Source organism: Rhyacophila brunnea, unplaced genomic scaffold (genome assembly GCF_057557595.1).
Source record: "Rhyacophila brunnea isolate RB1 unplaced genomic scaffold, BYU_Rbru_1.0 scaffold_22, whole genome shotgun sequence".
NCBI lineage: Eukaryota > Metazoa > Arthropoda > Insecta > Trichoptera > Rhyacophilidae > Rhyacophila > Rhyacophila brunnea.
The window spans coordinates 25,192,582-25,211,622 of NW_028232882.1; the positions used below are offsets into that span (position 1 = coordinate 25,192,582).

A 19,041-nucleotide genomic window follows, 5' to 3' on the forward strand; every position below is an offset into this window, starting at 1 on the left:
TGAAACCCTAACACAACTTACTGTAACCTAATAATTATAGGTGGGTTTTGGTTCATTTTTAAGTGCCAAAACGAATGGTCTCCAACCAATATTCACTCCTTTACGATAGTCCAGAAAATCATTTTTTAAATACAGTCAATAGAAGAATAATATGTAAAAAGGTTTTATTCTTCCTACATTTTTGACGGAAATAAAATTATGATTTTTCAAGATTCAATAAATTTATTATAGGTAGGTAGGTAGGTATGCAAAGAGATTGTGGGAGGAGTCCAATCTCTTTGTAGGTATGTCATTTCTCTAGAAAGCCAAGCTTGCCCTCACTCACTAGACCACCAAACGTTTACATCGCACAGTAATCCCATAATAACACTATCAATCTTTAATTAAAATGCTGAATTGATTTTTGTTCAATAATAATTTCCGGCTGAAAATTAAGTATAAAGATTTTTAAACAGGTCGCTTATAAAATTATATACTGGAAACATTATGTTTTTTAAAAACTTCCGGTAGTCTAAATAAGTTAAAAAAGTAAATTTAATCAGTTTTTACTAATATACAATCACCAAAAACGTCATTCAAGCGAAAACACAGAATGTCTGCACTCGCGTCTCTTTTGCTGTATAATCAACCTCATGACAGAAAATCGCCTGAATAATCTCATACGTTTAACTTACTTCATTTGACGTTTCACAATAGTATTTAACCGGATACGGCAGACATCTTGAATGTATTTGTCATAAAAGTAGACGGATTGACATCCCAGAAATTTCAATAGTTTTTTTTGAAAAAGTGAAACTTTATATGTATTTACAGTGACAGTATTTGAATTGATTATAAAATAACCCGTCTAAATATGCTTGCACTATAATGGTGTCTTATGAGTGTTCGTGATAAGAGTGATTTTTCATTGGAAAGTTGATTGGCCTTTCGGCCGAAAAATAGTCATAATTGCCGCAGTAGGTGAGTTTAAGGCTATTTAAAGTTGCTTGTCACGATTCTTTGTATCTGTCGTTCTTTGGGAAACTTCCCTTGTTTTAAAAGCCGCGACACGGAATCCTTCGTATGTTTACATTATTGTGGTTGAATATTATTTATATTCGGTCACATGATAGATCGCCTGCATCAATTAAAACAAAACAGGCCTATGTGTTGAAGTACTTGACGTAAATAAACGTCATTCCAACAGTATTATAACCTGAATAACTGTAGTTGAAATAGTGTTTTTCATTTTTGTGGTCAATGGTACAGTTTGACGTTTGTGTCGAATCGAAATTTGAAAGGAGATTGTAAGAAAACTTTATCAAGGTATTTTGACATTATTATTAACTAGTCTAACGGTTTAATAGCACAAATGTTTTTACGCGTTATTGTATTATGTTTATAGGGACATTAGATAAAGAGGTAGTAACTCGATTTCTAGATAAATATACTTTCCTAGTCTCCTATCTATTTTCATTTCCTCCACAACAGTTTCATATTACTAAGCAGTGTTGTTAGTACTTTTGATAACATTATCATACTGACCTGACAATACTATTCATAATTATAACTATTTAATATTGGTAGGTACTCAATTAGCAAGTTGATGTCTTAATTTTGTTTATAATAATAAATTGTGTACATAGTAAGTAATTATTTAATTACATACATTAATTTATTATCAAAATATTAAGTATCATCACCATTATCTCAACCATCTACGATTGAATGAAGGCCTCTTCTGGTTGTCTTTGTCTTTTGTTCCCGCATACTTACTTTCGCTAAATCTGATTATCTCATTAATCCAGTGGTCTCTTGGTCGCCCTTTAGGTCTTATAATATCACTTAGACTTAGATACTACTCACTGTATGAGATTTATCAGCTACAATCCTTTCTTCAAGCGATGTGGTCTGCGGCCAATGATCACAAATTGACTCCTGACCACTACACCAGTTAGTTTTTGACTGGCCATGGTGGATTCACTGCCGAGCTCTTTGAACTTGAACTCGCCTCACTCAACTGACAGGTCCATGTGGCAGAGAATGTCCTCTGCAAATGTCTGAGAATGTGCTCTGAGAGGGAAGAGATGATCGAGTCATTCCAACCAGCTGTTGGGCCCATCGGGCCGTCCGACCTGGTTGCCGCAAAGACCGACTTCATTGGCTTATTATCAAGCTATTACTTCCGTTTACTACGACATATTTATGCGAAGCAGGATTTTCTTATTACACTCCAACAAAGTCAAAGTCCGGCAACGGGCTCGATGCCACACCAGATATAAGAATTCAACTTTATAATATTGTTCCTGATATCAAGAAGATTTGCAATTTGAGGACACAAAATCATTGTAGTCATTAAAAAATTTTATGTTTTAAAAACAATTACTTATAGGGTATCCATCGAAATAAGCCAAACCGAATCGTTTATTACCCTCCAAACTTACGCTGTTTCCGTTTACAACCATTTACTAACTAGTCGAGCGTTCATGGAGCTGCGTGCGAAACTGTGTACAGAAATCGCTTCGTGTTCCATAATGCTCCATTGAAATAACGGTGTTTGCATGTCTATTTGAAACAAGTATTCCTTATATATAAACAGAAAAATATTTTCCTCTATGGTCACTTTTTGATGTCTATAGGCGCTTAACTGTCAAATAAATGATAAATTTTCACATTTTGCCGCTAGATATCCCTAGTAGTCTCTATATGTTGAACTCGCTATTACATACTTTCATATTTCTTTTATTTTTTGATTTAATACTACATTATGGCCATCCGAATGCCGAATAAACGTTATTGAATAAATTTATAATCATTACATTCATTACAATATTTATTTATAGGACATCTATTAACGTGAGAGGGTAAACAAATAAAAGTAAATGGTTATCATGATAGTATAGGTACCTACCTACCTACCATATAATTATTATGCATAAATCGATTCTAGCACAATCATGTGAATTGAGTTGTTAAAAATATAATATTATATTTTTTAGATTTTCATGAATCTGCGTCTGATGTGTATTTACTAACAAAACTCTTGAATATGAAAGTGTCACCGCTTTTACGAAATTTGCGGCATTGTAGATTAGCTTCATCTACGAAAGCAAAGTTTAGTATAAATAAAGCAGTCATGATTGAATAAAATTAAGCACCAAATATAGGATCAATTGTAAAATAGATAATACCATTAGACAATAATCAGAATAATTCACTGAATCATAATGAAATACGGAAAAAAACAAGTACCTATGACAATTAATTATCAACAAACGCGGGCTGTCAGTTGCAATCTGTCAAACATCGACTCTGGCAAATTTTGCAATCGGTTCGCTAAACTTATGGTAGAGGGGCATTCTGTGCTCGGATTCGGCGAGATGCTTATATACAAAATCTTCATGAACGCAATTATACGTTTCGCACGCCATCTGGCGTAAAATCGCATTCGAAAATTTTGGATGGATAGGGTATTATTGTTTTTTCTCATTTTAAAAACATTTTTATTGATTATGTATAATTTACCTACCTACCTTATAAAATAAACAAGGTGTTCTGTTAAAATTTCTGGATTTGGGAAGTGTTCCATTGCAGGAAAAGTTTGGGAAAGATTCAATATTTTCCGTTTAACCATTATAATGGAGTTCACATAAACATCGGTTTATACTTAGTGAAAATTGGTTCCATGTGCAATAATGCAAAATTTTCATACAAATTGTGTTGACACCTCTTCTTATCTATGTCTACATTGGCTGCCTTGCCTTATCAGTTGATTGTCTGATTTCATTTGAATTTTACAATTATTCATAAATAAAAATTTCTTTATCACCTGTAAAGGATGTGTTTACAAATTTATACATTTTTTTTGAAACAGGTAATTATCTTTCTATACTGATTGTATTGTTTCTTTTTATTGTGTGTTATATGTAATATTGCCAATTTATTGTATGAATATAATATGTTTCATCAATAGGTGTGTCACCGTTTTTATATTAAGATATAATGTTATATAATAATTATTTTAGTAGATTTTGTTCATCATAGAAGAATAAATAAGTCTAAACATCCTATCCTACAGTAAAATAGTAAAAAAAAAGTAAATTGTCATGTTAGATGCTAGTCACAGGCAACGTTCCCTCTAATTTTTGTATTGTGTGTGCGGATCATCAACGCATCTGAGCAGTGTCGCTCGTCACCCGGTGCGGTAAATTTACACACCCCCCCCCGCAAACATACACAGATACTTTCATTAACAATTATTAATATATGAAACTGAGACTTAAATAAAGTAGTTTGAGAGTGATTCGTCAAAAAATTCTTTATGACTGCATTAATGCATTTGACAAATTCGAACGCATAATTTTTACTTAGTCAGCTTTCGGGAATATCTGTGTATCTAAATACATGATTACGAATATCTTGTAAAGAAAGCATAGAAGCATTTTATTTTGACAGCCAATACTACATTATAGATTAAAACTTTGACTAGATCGCAACCAGATTTTTTGTACTCAGCAATCTCAATCCTATTCTTTCGTTCTTCGGGTGTTTCCGTCATCATTTTCAAAAGTCCACCTCTTTTCAAATTTTTCAATTTCGTTATAGCATCCCGGTGTACTTTTTGACTTAAATGCCTTTTTAAAGGATACAACCTCCATTCAATCCACTTCTTTCCAGACGTGAATTCTCCTTGCATATTTTCTGCGGAGCGTATGATGCATTTGAAAAAATCATCTGTTTCCGAATGAACAAATATATCACCAATTCTTACTTTTTTCGAATGCATTGAAGATGTCATTTCTGTTTCGATGATTTTAGAGAGCCATTCCAATTTAAATTTATCGCATGATTTCTTCTTAATGATCGCATTTGAAATATCACATCCACTCCTTTTTGACATTTTTAGGGGATAAGTTTTCTATAATTAATACGTTTAAAAATTGTACTATATATGTAACTGTACAAGCAATCGTATTGTTCACTTGAATTGTTTGTTACGTACACTACACCTGTAGTTATTACTAAAATCTGGCAAAGGAAACTTTCTTTTACAAAATGTTTATGTGAGGACTATGCGGGGGATGAAGACATGTGTGCGGACACACTTTGGTAGGTGTGCGAGCGCACACTTTACAGGGAACAATGGTCACAGAATACGATCCTACACAGTGGATGTCATATTAACAGATTTTTTACAAGGAATAGTTGTTAACCATTTGCTCAACGGCACTGGATAGAATACACATTGAAAAAAAACAACATGCGTTTTTTTGACCAGTTGTGAGTTTGAACTCGGGGAATGGGATGAATGAATTGAATGAGATCGTTCATAAATGAAGTTTGTTACACAATTTTCGGTATTTTTTTAATACTCTACCCCCTGTTTAAATTATGTCACATTCTTGAACTCCCCCCTCAATTCATTAAAAAACAAATTCAATTAAAATTATGATTTCCTGTATAATGTTCTTATGGATTATTCTATTCTCAGAAAACTCCCCCAAAATCCTTTATCAGAATTAATCATCACATTATATCAGACTGCCTCCCTCCCTTTACGGTGTGATGTCATATTATATGGATGATCCCATAATAAAAACAATTGTAATAAAAGATTTGAGAATGTAACATTCTATATTATATTGAACATAAACAATTTGAAAACATCTCATGCATATACCTACTAGAAAAAATCCATTTCAGAGAAAAATATGACACCCGATGGGACTTGAACTTGTTGGAGCTATGTTCAATATATTATAATGTTACATTCTCAAATCTTGTGAATTATTCGTTGAATAAAAGAAGTGGTTTATTAAATTAGCAAGTGCAAGTACGCTATAAAAACAAAATACTTGAAGTAATCTGTGACATCGGTTGTTAATTAAGACATTTAATTAATACCTACCGTGATTTAATATAGACAACATTATTAACGCAATTTAATAAGCATTTTCATGTAAGCACTACTGGTTAAAATTATCGTAATTAAGTAGGACGCCTGTAGCTTAATTGGAAATGCACACTGGCGCGCATTCGACGGTTACAGGTTTAAGTTCCGTTGGGTGTCATATTATTTTCTAAAATGGATTTTTTCCAGTACTTAGGTAGGTATATGCATGAGATGTTTTCAAATTATGTATGAAAACGATAATTGTATTAGTTGCAATTTATTCACTTTCTTTTGACATGCTGTTTATAATTCTTTAATGCATGTTTAAGTTTATCCCATATTTTTCTATACTTGAGATCTGTAGCCTATTATATCACACTTGGTAGGGTAAGCGAGTTCCCATTAATTTTGTGTTTCCCGATAATACTTACCTATTCAAATAACAGTTATGATGTTACTACAAATTAAATAGTACAGTTTGTCATATTTTCAACATCGAAGAGTATCATTGATTCGATTTGTTCCAAGTTTACCCGTCTCTTTACGTGAATTGTAAGGCTTCCTTTAATGCGAACACTCGCTTACATAAACGGATGCCTGACATATATTATATTCACACTTGCTGACAGTTAAATGTTTGCATTGATTTTAGCCAGTGATGTGGTCAATTTTGTACCCCTAAAACTGTTCTGACTATTTTCACAATAAACATTATATTTTACATCATATAATATATGCTTATACTATATTATAGTGCATTGTTTGTGTTAATACTGCCGATTCTATAATGTAGAAACTAGCGCGATGAAAAATCATAATTAAAGTGAGTTCAAGTTTAGTTTGTGTCTTCTACAATTTAAGTGATTGAGTGGGTCTCCTGGAAAAGGTTGTAAGCAACAAAATATGACTTAAGAAAACAACATTTTTCTTATTTTTGCAGTTATTTATTAATAAAAATTTGTTCGACTATCTCGGACTTCAAACTAAAAAAATAAAACCTAAATTGTATTTAACACTGAAAAATAAACAAAAATAACTGAAAATTCGTGGGATAACGTTGTAACTGACGTTGGTTGTAACATTTTCCCATGTCTAATTCAGTATCAACGGTGTTTGTGTTACAACATTATTACACTGTATAGTTAGCCGTCGGTCATTCGGCAGTAAGCAAGGACTCGTAAAACTCTCGATATTCCATAGGTATATACTGACACATCGAAATCAGATTATTTTTCTTCTTTATTATTGCCATTTACGTGGAACGTTTTTATACTTACCAGAACAGGAGATTATTTAGCTGGTACATTATATCCTTTTATGCGGCTTTCCAGCATTCCTGAGAATTCCTGTTTTCTCTTTTATTTATAAGTTTTGAAGCACCGAGGCTCATTACAATATCACCACTTTTTATAGATCAAACTGTCCGGCAGATGCAGTAAAACACTTTTTCGTTGAAAAGTCAACTTGGACCATTTTGTTAGTTATAACCTTTTCCTCAATTAACATTTTATATATTACTATTCTTCAGAAATCTTTGCTACCAAGTAGTGCAACATTGATATAATTATTTGCATTCATGGGAAAAATACTTATGTTTCTTCATGCTTTCTCAAGTAATAATTCCCAATTGTGTACCTACTAAAGAGTTACAAAGCACAATGAAAATTTAATATTTAAAATATAAGTAACAATTTATTTTAAATTCAATCTTAATGGTATTACGCAGGGAATTCTGAAATAATGGGAACTGAAATACCTAACGGGTGTGGAGTAAGGGCCAACCGATTTCGAGTGTGGAGGAATATGAGATAAACTTAAGCACGTGTAAAAAATATGCTTATCTTTCGTTCTGACAACTGCTCTCGGTTTATGCAGTGACGCTCATTCAATATTGTTGTATTTGAAGGTTGCAACACTCACTATTGCACTTCTATAATGTGAGGTTCATTTTCGTAGGACACTCATACATTCAAAACCCAGCGTCAAAATGTAGTGTATAGTCCGGTAAAGCCTATTGGAATTCTATTTATTCCATGATCCTCAAATTTGTTGAAAGACATACTTTGGAATAGTCTCAAAAACATTTATATCTATTTAAAAAAAACTATGAAGAAATCTTGGACTAGGTGTGATTTGAACTCAAATCTTGCATGTCATATTTGGACTTTACCTGGAACTAAAGGAGAGACTTTGCATGTGCATAGTGCTTAGTGCCCAGTGATACCCTATGTTACCCGAAAACCATTTCTTCACACTTCTTTAAGAAAATACTCTGGATGCAAATACATGACGTGTTAATACAAAATCAATGTGTCGGATAAGATTGTATTATCGGAATCGAACATTATGTATAACTCATTGCCAGTGACATCCTGTGGGGATAGGCAGCCGATGCCTTATTTAGTGCCGGCAAATAAAGGAAGGAATATTAATATTATAAGTTTTCATAGTAGGTTTTGTGAATATTAGATTATTTTCCTCCTGCAGCGCTGATAAGTTATTTCTACTTACTGTCTAATGTTAAAAGTAATAAATTTACGTTTAATTTGAGATTAAAAATAGAATGGGACGTAATTTTAAGTTTGTTTAAGGGCGTTACTTTGCCTGGGTCCGTCACTGCCTTCTGTGTGTTGCACGTTTGATGATAATTTCCGATACAAATTAAATAGATGTATGCATAATTGCAAAATTGTAATTTTATATTGTGTATAGGGAAAAATGCATTAATTGCACATTTTACCCTGTTCCTATTGCTACGCACGCGCCTGTTGGAATAATTGATTGGTTAAATTTGTTATTCTTTTGTTTTTACAGACGCGGCTAAAAAAAGCATTTGGAATTGACAACTAATCAGCAATATTGATCAACTAAGCAAAGGTGAGTCAAATTATTACCATATTATTAGTTTTCATTTTACCCATTCAAACGATCTACATATTGCTCAGATTTTCAACGATTCGATTATAACATATAACAGGCATGTCCAACTTTCAGTAAGTTGTGATCTACTTACTGTCCGGTATTAAAACTGACAGTGATTTACAACAATCTTCCATTTTTTAACATAAACAAACGTATTATACTTGGTTGAATGCGTAGGTCATTCCAAAGAAATAAATACTGAATTTCCCATTCGTCCTGAAAATGATTACTGTTGATCTTCTGTTGGACACTCATTGTAACTGCTCATTTCCAAACTACTCTCCTTCAGGAAACTAATGTCTCGGTTTAAAGCGCTGGATTCGCATTTTCTTTTTTCCTCACTACCTAGGCAGATCTTCCTATGGGTCAATGGTGCGACCAAAATCCAACCGCAATCGACCAGCCGGACATGCATGATCTATAACACGGTTGGCGAGTCTATGGCACGGTGACAAATTTAGTCTATGGTTTATCATTCCGCAGAATATTTTGAATGATCACTATCTATAAATTCAATTATGGAAAGAGCGAACTCTAAGTTATTAGTATTTTGAATTATTATTCATTATTCATCGTAATTTCAATTAATTTTAACAGTTTCTACATATGCGTACGTTAAAAGTACTTGCGATATCGCATCCATAGATAATATTTTGAACAGAACCCAACCAGTAGATCATAGATAATGTACATAAACGCCAGACATAGATATAATAATTTAATAGAAAATCCACAGAGAAAAAAAATAATAACAAAGAGCACGCGTTTTGACGTGAGTCGAAAATGTGTAGGCATGCAGAACATAATAAAAACGTTCATTGAGTTATGGGGTTGGCGATGTAGCTCAATACGTGTACCTTATTGTTGTCACCATTTCAGCAGATTTTGCTAACTGATAATGTTCGTTTAAAGGTTTAAAATATGCTAGGGATGGGAGCTTCAGTCTGATAACATTTTACTTAAATACCAGGAAAAACGACATATTTTTTTCCTGTAGCGGCAGATTACTGTGACAGCACATAAGGTGATAATGTATCCGAACCTTTTATGCAGAACCTCGTCAGTACTATGAGATAAACCATAAATTACTCCCGAACAAAAATAATTTATTGTTCGGGCAATTAAGAATAAAAATATTGATTATAATTATACAAAAACATGCTGATATGTGTGATTTTATTTTGCTTATATTTTTTGCAATGAAGGGTTTATTTGGTGATAAAAATTGGCGAACTGTTCTAATTTGAAAAAGGAAATTTAATGTAATCCATATTATAATGTACATATCAGTATTGCTTGCAATACTTCTGCTTGCTCGCAATGCTTCAAATATCTGTTGATGTGCTTGATTTATAATAGGATAACATTGGGAAATTTTAGGTTTTATGATGAGACCATAAACAGGTAGATCGGCTGAAAGTTTCACAGTTGTTTATCATAATAAACTTTTGAGTTATCGCCACGTCTTTCAGCCAATATTGTTCCAATATCCGTGGGGTATAATATTATCACCCCTTTTTATTCAGAGCAACGTTTTCTCTCAGCTAAACAGACCCCTTTTTGATACACCTAAGAGCAGTGTTTGCATTCATACACCTAACAGTTACAGTAGACGTCCACTAAAATACATTATTTCTTGAAAATGGCCTCTACATCGAGCCCGAAACGAAAAATTGGCTCTAAAATTTCTCAGTATGAATTTCTAATAAAGACTTGCCCATTACTTTTGAATGATTCCCTGGGAAAACTCTAAGTGACTCAGAAAAGTGATTCACTAAGGCTTGTCTATCTATTACTACCGCTTTATTGTGATGAATTATGATCTGTTGTATATTAAAAAAGAAATGTAATTATATGTCTCCGCATGAGAACATCAAATCTTTTGCCCATAATTTGAAAGAATCATATTTTGTTTTATTTATAAGATGTTTGTGATAAAAAATATTGTCTTGAAATCCGGCATAATTTTATATTTCATTCAAGTTTCCTTTAAGAGTTTTAACTTTTATGCTACAGCTACCCTTTGCTTTTAAGCAGGCTTAAAATACAATCACCACTTGTAAACCGTTAAGTTTTTATTAACAATATATTCAGATTTATTATCCAACCAATTGGATTATAGAAACATCAAAATTTTATTGGTATATATATATATATTATATGTTTAGCATTGAGTCACCTGTTGGAGTTTACATTTATTGATTATACTGGCTGACCTTAGTGTGTGTGAGCTATTCTTACAAAGCTATCATTGATTGGAATACTCAACTGATGTCTTAAAATGAGCTTATTGCTTCCCTTTATTTTCAGTTAAAATAATAAAAACATTTTTAACCGACTAATATTGACAAAGACTATAATATTATTATCAGTTTCCAGTGAATTCTATTGTATGAACATTATTACATTCATGGAAATGGCTATTTTCCCAATATAAGTCAATAAGGTAAATCTCCATTTCCGCTCTTGCTTTTTTTTTTTAAAGTAGATCGGTTGTTGATCATACGCTCACCTCATTGATTTACGCATGTGCGGGTATACTTGTAAACGTTTTTCCGCACAAATCTTTCCAACTTCTGTCCACAAAAATTCTGTCGAAAGTCGTATTATGCGATAATAGACTAAACATTGACCAACATTTTATTACATGTTATTCTATTTTAGTCTAATATTAATAATTATTCCTTTGGTACATAAGTACCTTTTTTTGCGACATAATAATTGGACGAGTTCATTTATCTATGCAAAAATTGTGAATATTTATGCTGTAATCTGTATTTTTGTTTATAATACATTCCTACATATACGACACATGTCATTGGCAGATTAAATTATTTTTATAGAATATACCTAAGTAATTATTTAAATTCGTCAATATGCAATTAAAAAATATTTTTCTTAAGAAGGTAGGCTTTCAATAATCTCCTAGTATGGAGTCTTCGCCACTGTGCTATACAATAGATTTAATTTAAACTTGTGGTAAATATCAAGTGATTATAGATTTGGTCAAGTTATGAATTAGCGAATTAATGCGTTAAATATCTTATGTTGTTTATTATGTACTCTTGCTTGCTATATATTTTATTAAATAGGTTAATAATTAATGTTGGATGAATTGCGTTATTGACATTGCTATTAAATTTATAATGACACCGCAAAGTAGCCCAAATTTAAACCACAAATTACAGGTACAAATTTGGTGATGAGAATTGACCACAAAACTTTGGAATGTGGTCAATTAATATTATTCATGAGCTAAAATGAAGTCAAGATATCATCTTCACTGTTTTTAGTGATCAACTATTGTTGGTTACGTACACCAGAGTGCAGCACTTCTTCGGCGGATCTCGGTACCGGCAGGCCCCCTTATTACTGTACTTATAAAATAAGTTTCAGCGCAATGGCCGAACGGTAAAAAGTCGTGTGTCTTGGGTTGGAATTCCGGGTCTGGCAATTTCAATGTGTGTTTTGATCCAGAGCATGGACCTAATAGGTTGAACAAGAATAAGTGGCAAACATCCATTTATCGTAAAGCAAAAATCGGATTAGAAACCTCTTCGTGTGTCTACTCAGATCCACATGGGATTGTAATAAATTAAAAAAAAAATATATATAACTATGCGAATATTAACAATTTATACACAATGTCCATAATTAAATCTCTGCAATAAAATGTTGATGATTTTTCATTCAAAGTAGTTTTGTGTTTGAATCTTTCCCCCCCTTAAATAGACATGTACACAATTATTAGGAAACGAAACACCTTGGATGCATAGTTTTTGGTTAGTTTCATCGTGATTAGCAAACGTGCAAAAGCACATTGTCCGGAATCCAATTTATGCAAGCGTAAGTAACGCCCTGCACCAATATTTTTTCAAGATTTTTTCAAATACGAATGTTCAATAAAGAATGCTACATTCTTGAATCTTATTCATTGAATTATAAAATAGGTATGCGTTGATGTGAAAATTGCTCTACTACTAGTACTTGTTTAATCACCCGGTTGTGATGGTGTTCTGTGTCCAAACTATATTGGGAAACGCTGTTCTAGAAGAAAATCTTGAAGGGTAATTACCTTGGTGTCTTTAATCCACACAATTGAAGTATTTATTAGATGCATACATTCGCACTGACCTTATTATTATTTAATCTCCATTGTGTGTTGACATTGTCTGGTCAAATCCATTTCGGGCACATTGCATTCAAGATGTCATAAAATATTCAGCCGCACAGGTGTGTATACTAAATTCGTATTTTGTATGTGGGAAAAATTTTGTTTACAACAAAATACTACCATGAAAATTTTCTCTAAATTATTCATGGAATAATTTGGAAAAATGGTAGTGTTGGTTTTAATTTATTTTATGAGGCAAAAATATGAAATTTATTTTTGTATACGTTTATAGATCAAGATATAACAAATGAGTGATGAATGACAGCCGCTAGTGAAACCATTAAATTTCATAATACAAATTTGGACCTACAGTCTTATTGACTATGTAACACCGTGACAATAAAATAATGTAGGTACATAATTTGAATACACCTCAGATATATTATAACAACTAGAAAAATACGACGTCCGACAGGACTTGAACCTGTAACCACTGGATTTGCACGAATGTGCTTCACCAATTGAGCTACGGGCATCCTATCTAACTATGACGAAATTAACCAGTAGTTCATACCGGTGAGGCTATTCTAACGGGAATGGGACAACTGGCCTCCGGACAATTGGACGCTGCACTGTCGTAGACACGTGTAGACGAGGTATTTTAATCATTTTCTATCTACTACTAGTAGTTTGAATTCATTTTACTTTTAACATAATGTATTCTTTATCGCGGATTGAGAATTACCATGCCTAAGGTTTTATATAAAATAAAAAACTCTTGCACGATTAAACCATTGTTTACATCTGCATATTTACATTTTCACCAACTATTAAATCATAATATAATCATTGAAATATAAATAATAATACTGAATATTTTTTTTTAAAGAACATCCGTTTTAAAGAACAATGTCCGGTGCCAAATCGTCCTAGACCCATTCTAACATATCACTTAACATCCAAAATACCATATCAGTGGATACCAGAAAACCTGGACTGGAATGAGGCTATAAAGAAAATGTGCCATAGTATGTGGATAGATTTTCACCATAGGGCATCATTAGAAAAGGGGAAATGGAGTAAGTCGATTCTACCATCACCACGAGAGGTGCCCTGGTTTGTAGAGTCTTCTTTGACGAGGAATGAGCTTAAGTTAATACTGAGGCTATGAACAGGGCACACCATGGGCAAAAGATTTGATGTCCTCATGGGAAGAAGCGAATCGCAGCTCTGCGATGAATGTCATGTTTTAGAGGACATTGTACATATAGCACTGCAATGCCCCAAATATGAAATTCACAGAGTACAGCTGCGAATTGCAGATATCTATGAGAATGTCGACGAATTGAAGGGTGTCCTGGCGGTGGGTAAGACGGAAGAGCTAGGCAAAAAAAAAAAAAAAAGTTTTTTAACAGAATAGGAGTGAGGACCTGATTGACGGATCCCCTTCTAGAAGAGAAGAGGCGATATGACAGCGAGTCTCAGTCAAAGCCTCGGTAAAATTACAAAAAAAAACATCCAAAAAAACATCCAAAATGAGTTACATAATATGTTAAATATATCACATTTATCACTTTATGTATTCTGGTAATTAATTATTACAATAAGTTAACCGTCTGAACTGTCAAAAAGTGCTATCTTTTAACATCTTGTTTGTTGACTGTGTTAAATTTGAGAGCGAAGAGTAAGTATGTATATTTTACATATTGAGAATTGAGATGCAAGATTCGACTGTTTTGAAAAATAATTACGCCACGGCCGCCTTAATTTATAGTTCCCCATGAGCTTTCAAATATCGAGTGGCTAGTAGCAGCTAGTAGTAACATAATATTTTTTTTACTACATGCTTCAATTGCATGTATGACTAATAAAATTGTAGATTATGTTGATATGTTGACGTTTCAATACAAAATTTTTGGGTTCGGGCGTATCCACCAGCATGAACATACCCGAATTTGACCGACATGTCTACCAAATTCAATTTTCGCTGTATTACGAATTACCAATTATTGTAGATAAATGCTGATAGCCGTCGATAACCGCCTTGTGTATGGAATGCCATACAGAATGTATAAAATCAGTCAAAGTACACTTGAGCGCTTGGCGACCTTTGTCTTGGGTATCTGCTCCTGCGATATACCCAGGTTTAAAACACTACTTATGCTACACATCCTTATCTACACGTAGGCTTTCGTGATACACTCGATTAAGACAATGTGTGGTATGGAGCGGGTAGGTTTGGAGAGGTTCATGTTGGTGTTGTGCTCGTGCCTTATCCAAATTGGAGGATAACAATCGTCAAATAATAATATTCAGTTATAAATACGCCGCATTGTCGTAAACAATTTCGCTCACGTTACGGACGTTTCCACCATTGTTTTGTTAATATATTACATTACATCGCCATGTTCGATCCTACGAGGATCACATAATAGGTTTTCACAGAGTGGAGATTGTATCAACGGATTTTCGTTTTTATGAGATTAAATGTAATATTTTTGTTTGTTGCACAGATGCCGCGGGGTACGAAAGACGACATGCAGGTGAACGTGGCGGGGCTACGTAGGAACATCAAAAATCTGGCACACAACTATTCCGATGCACAGGTACCCACTTTTTTAATTACCGCCAATAACAGCAGGGTTTCCGACACTATACGTACTCACTTATATATTTTTTAAAACACCATGTAAAAATGATGATAATGTATGTTGACAAAAGGACATTGGTCAAAAGTCAGTTAATATAACTGCAACTAACAAAACAACATGTGGAGATAGACATAAATATATAAAACACCATGGGTATAAAAGCCTAAACTAACTCTACCCGTGTTATGAATTGAGATAGCATCAGTGTGTGTAGTACTCCATTTTACAGTGAAACCTCGATTTTGCGGACCTAAATTTAATGGACAAAATTTCTAGTCCGTATTCCATTTGTAAATAATATTCGGCGTGTGGCAATTGGTTCTGTTATCGCGTGGCGTGACTTTCTGCAGTCGTTTTAACGCGTGCCGGCATTATTTATTTGTTTCGTTAAAAACGGCTACAGTCCTACAAATTTATCTGACGAACGGTCAAAAATGGAACTATGAACTACCATATGAACCCCATTGATTGGGTAGTTTTCGACCGTGGCTCCCCCCATCCATTCTTTAGATAAGTTTGTAGGTTTGTGACTAATTTTTTAACATATGCATTCGGAAAACCTTCTTTATTATATAATACACTTGGTATTAACAGTTACCTCCTCTCCTGAAGTAGTCCGTTACATCAAGGTTTTACTGTTTAATATTCATTATATTATTCATAGACATTTTTTTATTCTGAGGAATGGTTGGTTGTCGAAAATAGTAAATCACTTCATTTTCAACTCGAGTGGGCAAGTGCCGTAAGTGAAAAAGTAACCGTTTTAGTTAATTCGTTGTTTGATTTTAATGGTAAACTAAAACAGGTTCAGAAATTGATCTATTGCCATAACTGATCTTCTTTGACAGGTCCAGAACTATAATTATGATAGGAACAATTAATCATATACTATATCTATTTCGATTGTCACACCATTATTAATGTCATGTTAACTACCTATATAAAATAACATAAGCACATTGTGATTTTGTCCGCGTGCGTGTGGTTTAGTCATTTGCGCCTCTGTCCGGACACTTCTAATATAATGCCGACTCCAGACCATTGATATTGATTCGTACGAATATTGATAGTTTTTAATCAGGTAAACGCTGTGGGTGTTTTATAACTGCATCTTTTTTCGAAGCTCAGTTTGATCTGAGCCTTCGTAAAGGTGCCATCCTTCACAACCGTAAAGAAGCACTATCAGAATGTAATTATGGAACACGCGGAATACGGACAGCCATGAGTTCTAGACATTCTGTATCGAGTTGAATATTGCTCCAGACATTCCCATTCGGATAGTGAGCTCTTTTGTGATGTGTACCTCCAAATATTTAACCAGTTGACGTTCTGCCCATCGCTAATCAGGGGGAAATTTGGACCGGGACAGTTGCCTATTGCACAAAACGTTGGTTTGAAAATTAACACAAGACGAATTGTTATGTAGTCAGTCTATTGTCTATTGAATACCCCAAATTGAATTGTCAAATAGGACAGTGTTATCGGTGTACTCCAGGTAGCACAACTTCACCTGTGCTAGGGGGTGATGGCTATACCTCGGTCAGGTGGTATTGACTTTCACGGTTGTTTCTGTATGTGTCGATGCCTAATACGACAATAGTTCTGGCACTGGGAGGTGTATAACATGAGCTGGTGTTCATGTATGTTATGTCGTCCGAGCCACCTTCTTGGCTATTCGTACGATTCAACGCATCGTCTGGAGCCCGGCCTGACGTCGGTTACCGTAGCGAGTGACTTATTGAATGCACCCTAGGTAAAAGTAAGAGAGGCGACTTCGAACGATCCATGGGGGCCGTCCAGTACGCTCATGGCGGAGATAGCCGACCTCACCTACAACGTGATGGCCTTCACCGAGATCATGCAGATGATATGGAAGAGGCTGAACGACCACGGGAAGAACTGGCGGCACGTGTACAAGGCCCTCGTCCTCATGGAGTATCTCATCAAGACCGGAACGGAAAAGGTTGCCATGCAATGCAAGGAGAACATATTTGCAATACACACATTAAAAGACTTTCAATATTTGGAAGATGGCAGAGATCAAGGTAAGATTTGACTCTGATATCTTTTGTATATTGGCGCCTTTGTTTAGACTAAGTATCTTGCTAAGCCGCCGTGCGGTCGAATTCGTAAATAAATATGTGTAATTATACCCGTCGACTTGCTGCGAAAAGTCATCAAAACATTTTTGTAAGAAGTAAACGACTATCAAAGTTTTTATTTCATAACATTCTTTCATTCCGAAAAGTTCCTGAAAATTCTCAAGGTATAGATTATAGAATATAAACGTACATGCCTAAATATATGAAACTGAAACTGATAAAATCACTCGTGGACTACTATTTAAATTAGCTGCAATTCATTTCGCTTTGTGGATTCATTTGTAGCACACTTTCAGTATTTTCGCCCGCATCTGTCATAAACTGTAAGCATATTATTTCAACACTATTTTAGTTTCACTAACATATTCAATGATCGTGGTTTTTGTTATGTCCAATTAAGTTGCCGAATCTGTGTAGTTTGAACTTTAAATGCCATAATATGGGTCAAAATGCGGAACAGGTAATTTTGAAATGTCAATTAAAGGATATTTAGATGAACAATCGTAAATATGTCACACGCATATATCATTCATATCGAACAGTGAAGACAAAGATGGCAGCCATAAACAAGTCGCCATGTTTCAATTTCATTCCGCAAATTTACAAAATATTAATTTTCCCCTGGTCTAATCAACCACACTAAAAGTGTTCTTAAAAGTACTATATTTCATAACATGGCTTTTGTTATAGTTTAAATTTTTATTGAAAGAATGCTATAAAATATAAACTCGTCTAAAAATGTAAATATAATTGTTGACTTCTCCCATCAAGCCAGCGGTGTAATGTCAACATATTATGTATACTCATTTGTTCAATAGGTGTAAACATATTTATGAATACGACTGTACGTTTAAGGGTAAAAACACAGCGAGGCAACAGAGTGACATGCACGATACGTTGCCACGGCAATAACAATTGCTGCCCTTTATTGTTTCACTGTATTGTTACCCTTAGCCGCAAACCATTCCACACACTTTCACTCGTAAGAAATCATTCTGTATTGCTGTATGAGATTTCTATAGAATTATTTTAGGTCGTTTAGTGACTCAGTGTTTCCCGTATTTATAACACGCTAATAGAATTTACATAACCAAAAGCGTACCTGTACCTATCCTACTTTTGATATTAAATTATTATGAGACCATTTTTTAAAGTAAACCCTCGTTATCTGCAGTAAGGAAAGGAATACAAGACCAAAATTTCCATTCATAAGAGGCTACTCGCGAGTGGATAACTACAAGGTTCTAAGTGTTTGCCCTTGATGAAACAAAAGTAGCAATGTGGCAGCTTAGAATACTACTTCATTGTTGAGTTTGCTTTCTCAAGGACGAATACTTAGAACCTTGTAGTATTAGGCTCGCGTACTGTCAACTCCAAAAA

At 33.9% G+C, this 19,041-nt stretch overlaps 1 protein-coding gene across 4 annotated transcripts in view; it reads left to right on the forward strand.

The window, feature by feature from the left end:
• The first annotated feature begins 714 nt into the window (after positions 1–714).
• lqf (epsin homolog lqf) overlaps positions 715–19,041 on the forward strand; it is a 42,392-nt gene continuing 24,065 nt past the window's right edge. For all 4 annotated transcript variants that reach the window (XM_085949764.1, XM_085949762.1, XM_085949763.1 and 1 more), the window contains exons 1-4: positions 715–960; positions 8,687–8,749; positions 15,422–15,514; positions 17,313–17,604. In XM_085949764.1, the coding sequence (XP_085805890.1) occupies positions 15,422–15,514; positions 17,313–17,604 (385 nt within the window). In that variant the 5' untranslated portion in view covers positions 715–960; positions 8,687–8,749. The remainder of the gene's footprint in view (positions 961–8,686; positions 8,750–15,421; positions 15,515–17,312; positions 17,605–19,041) is intronic.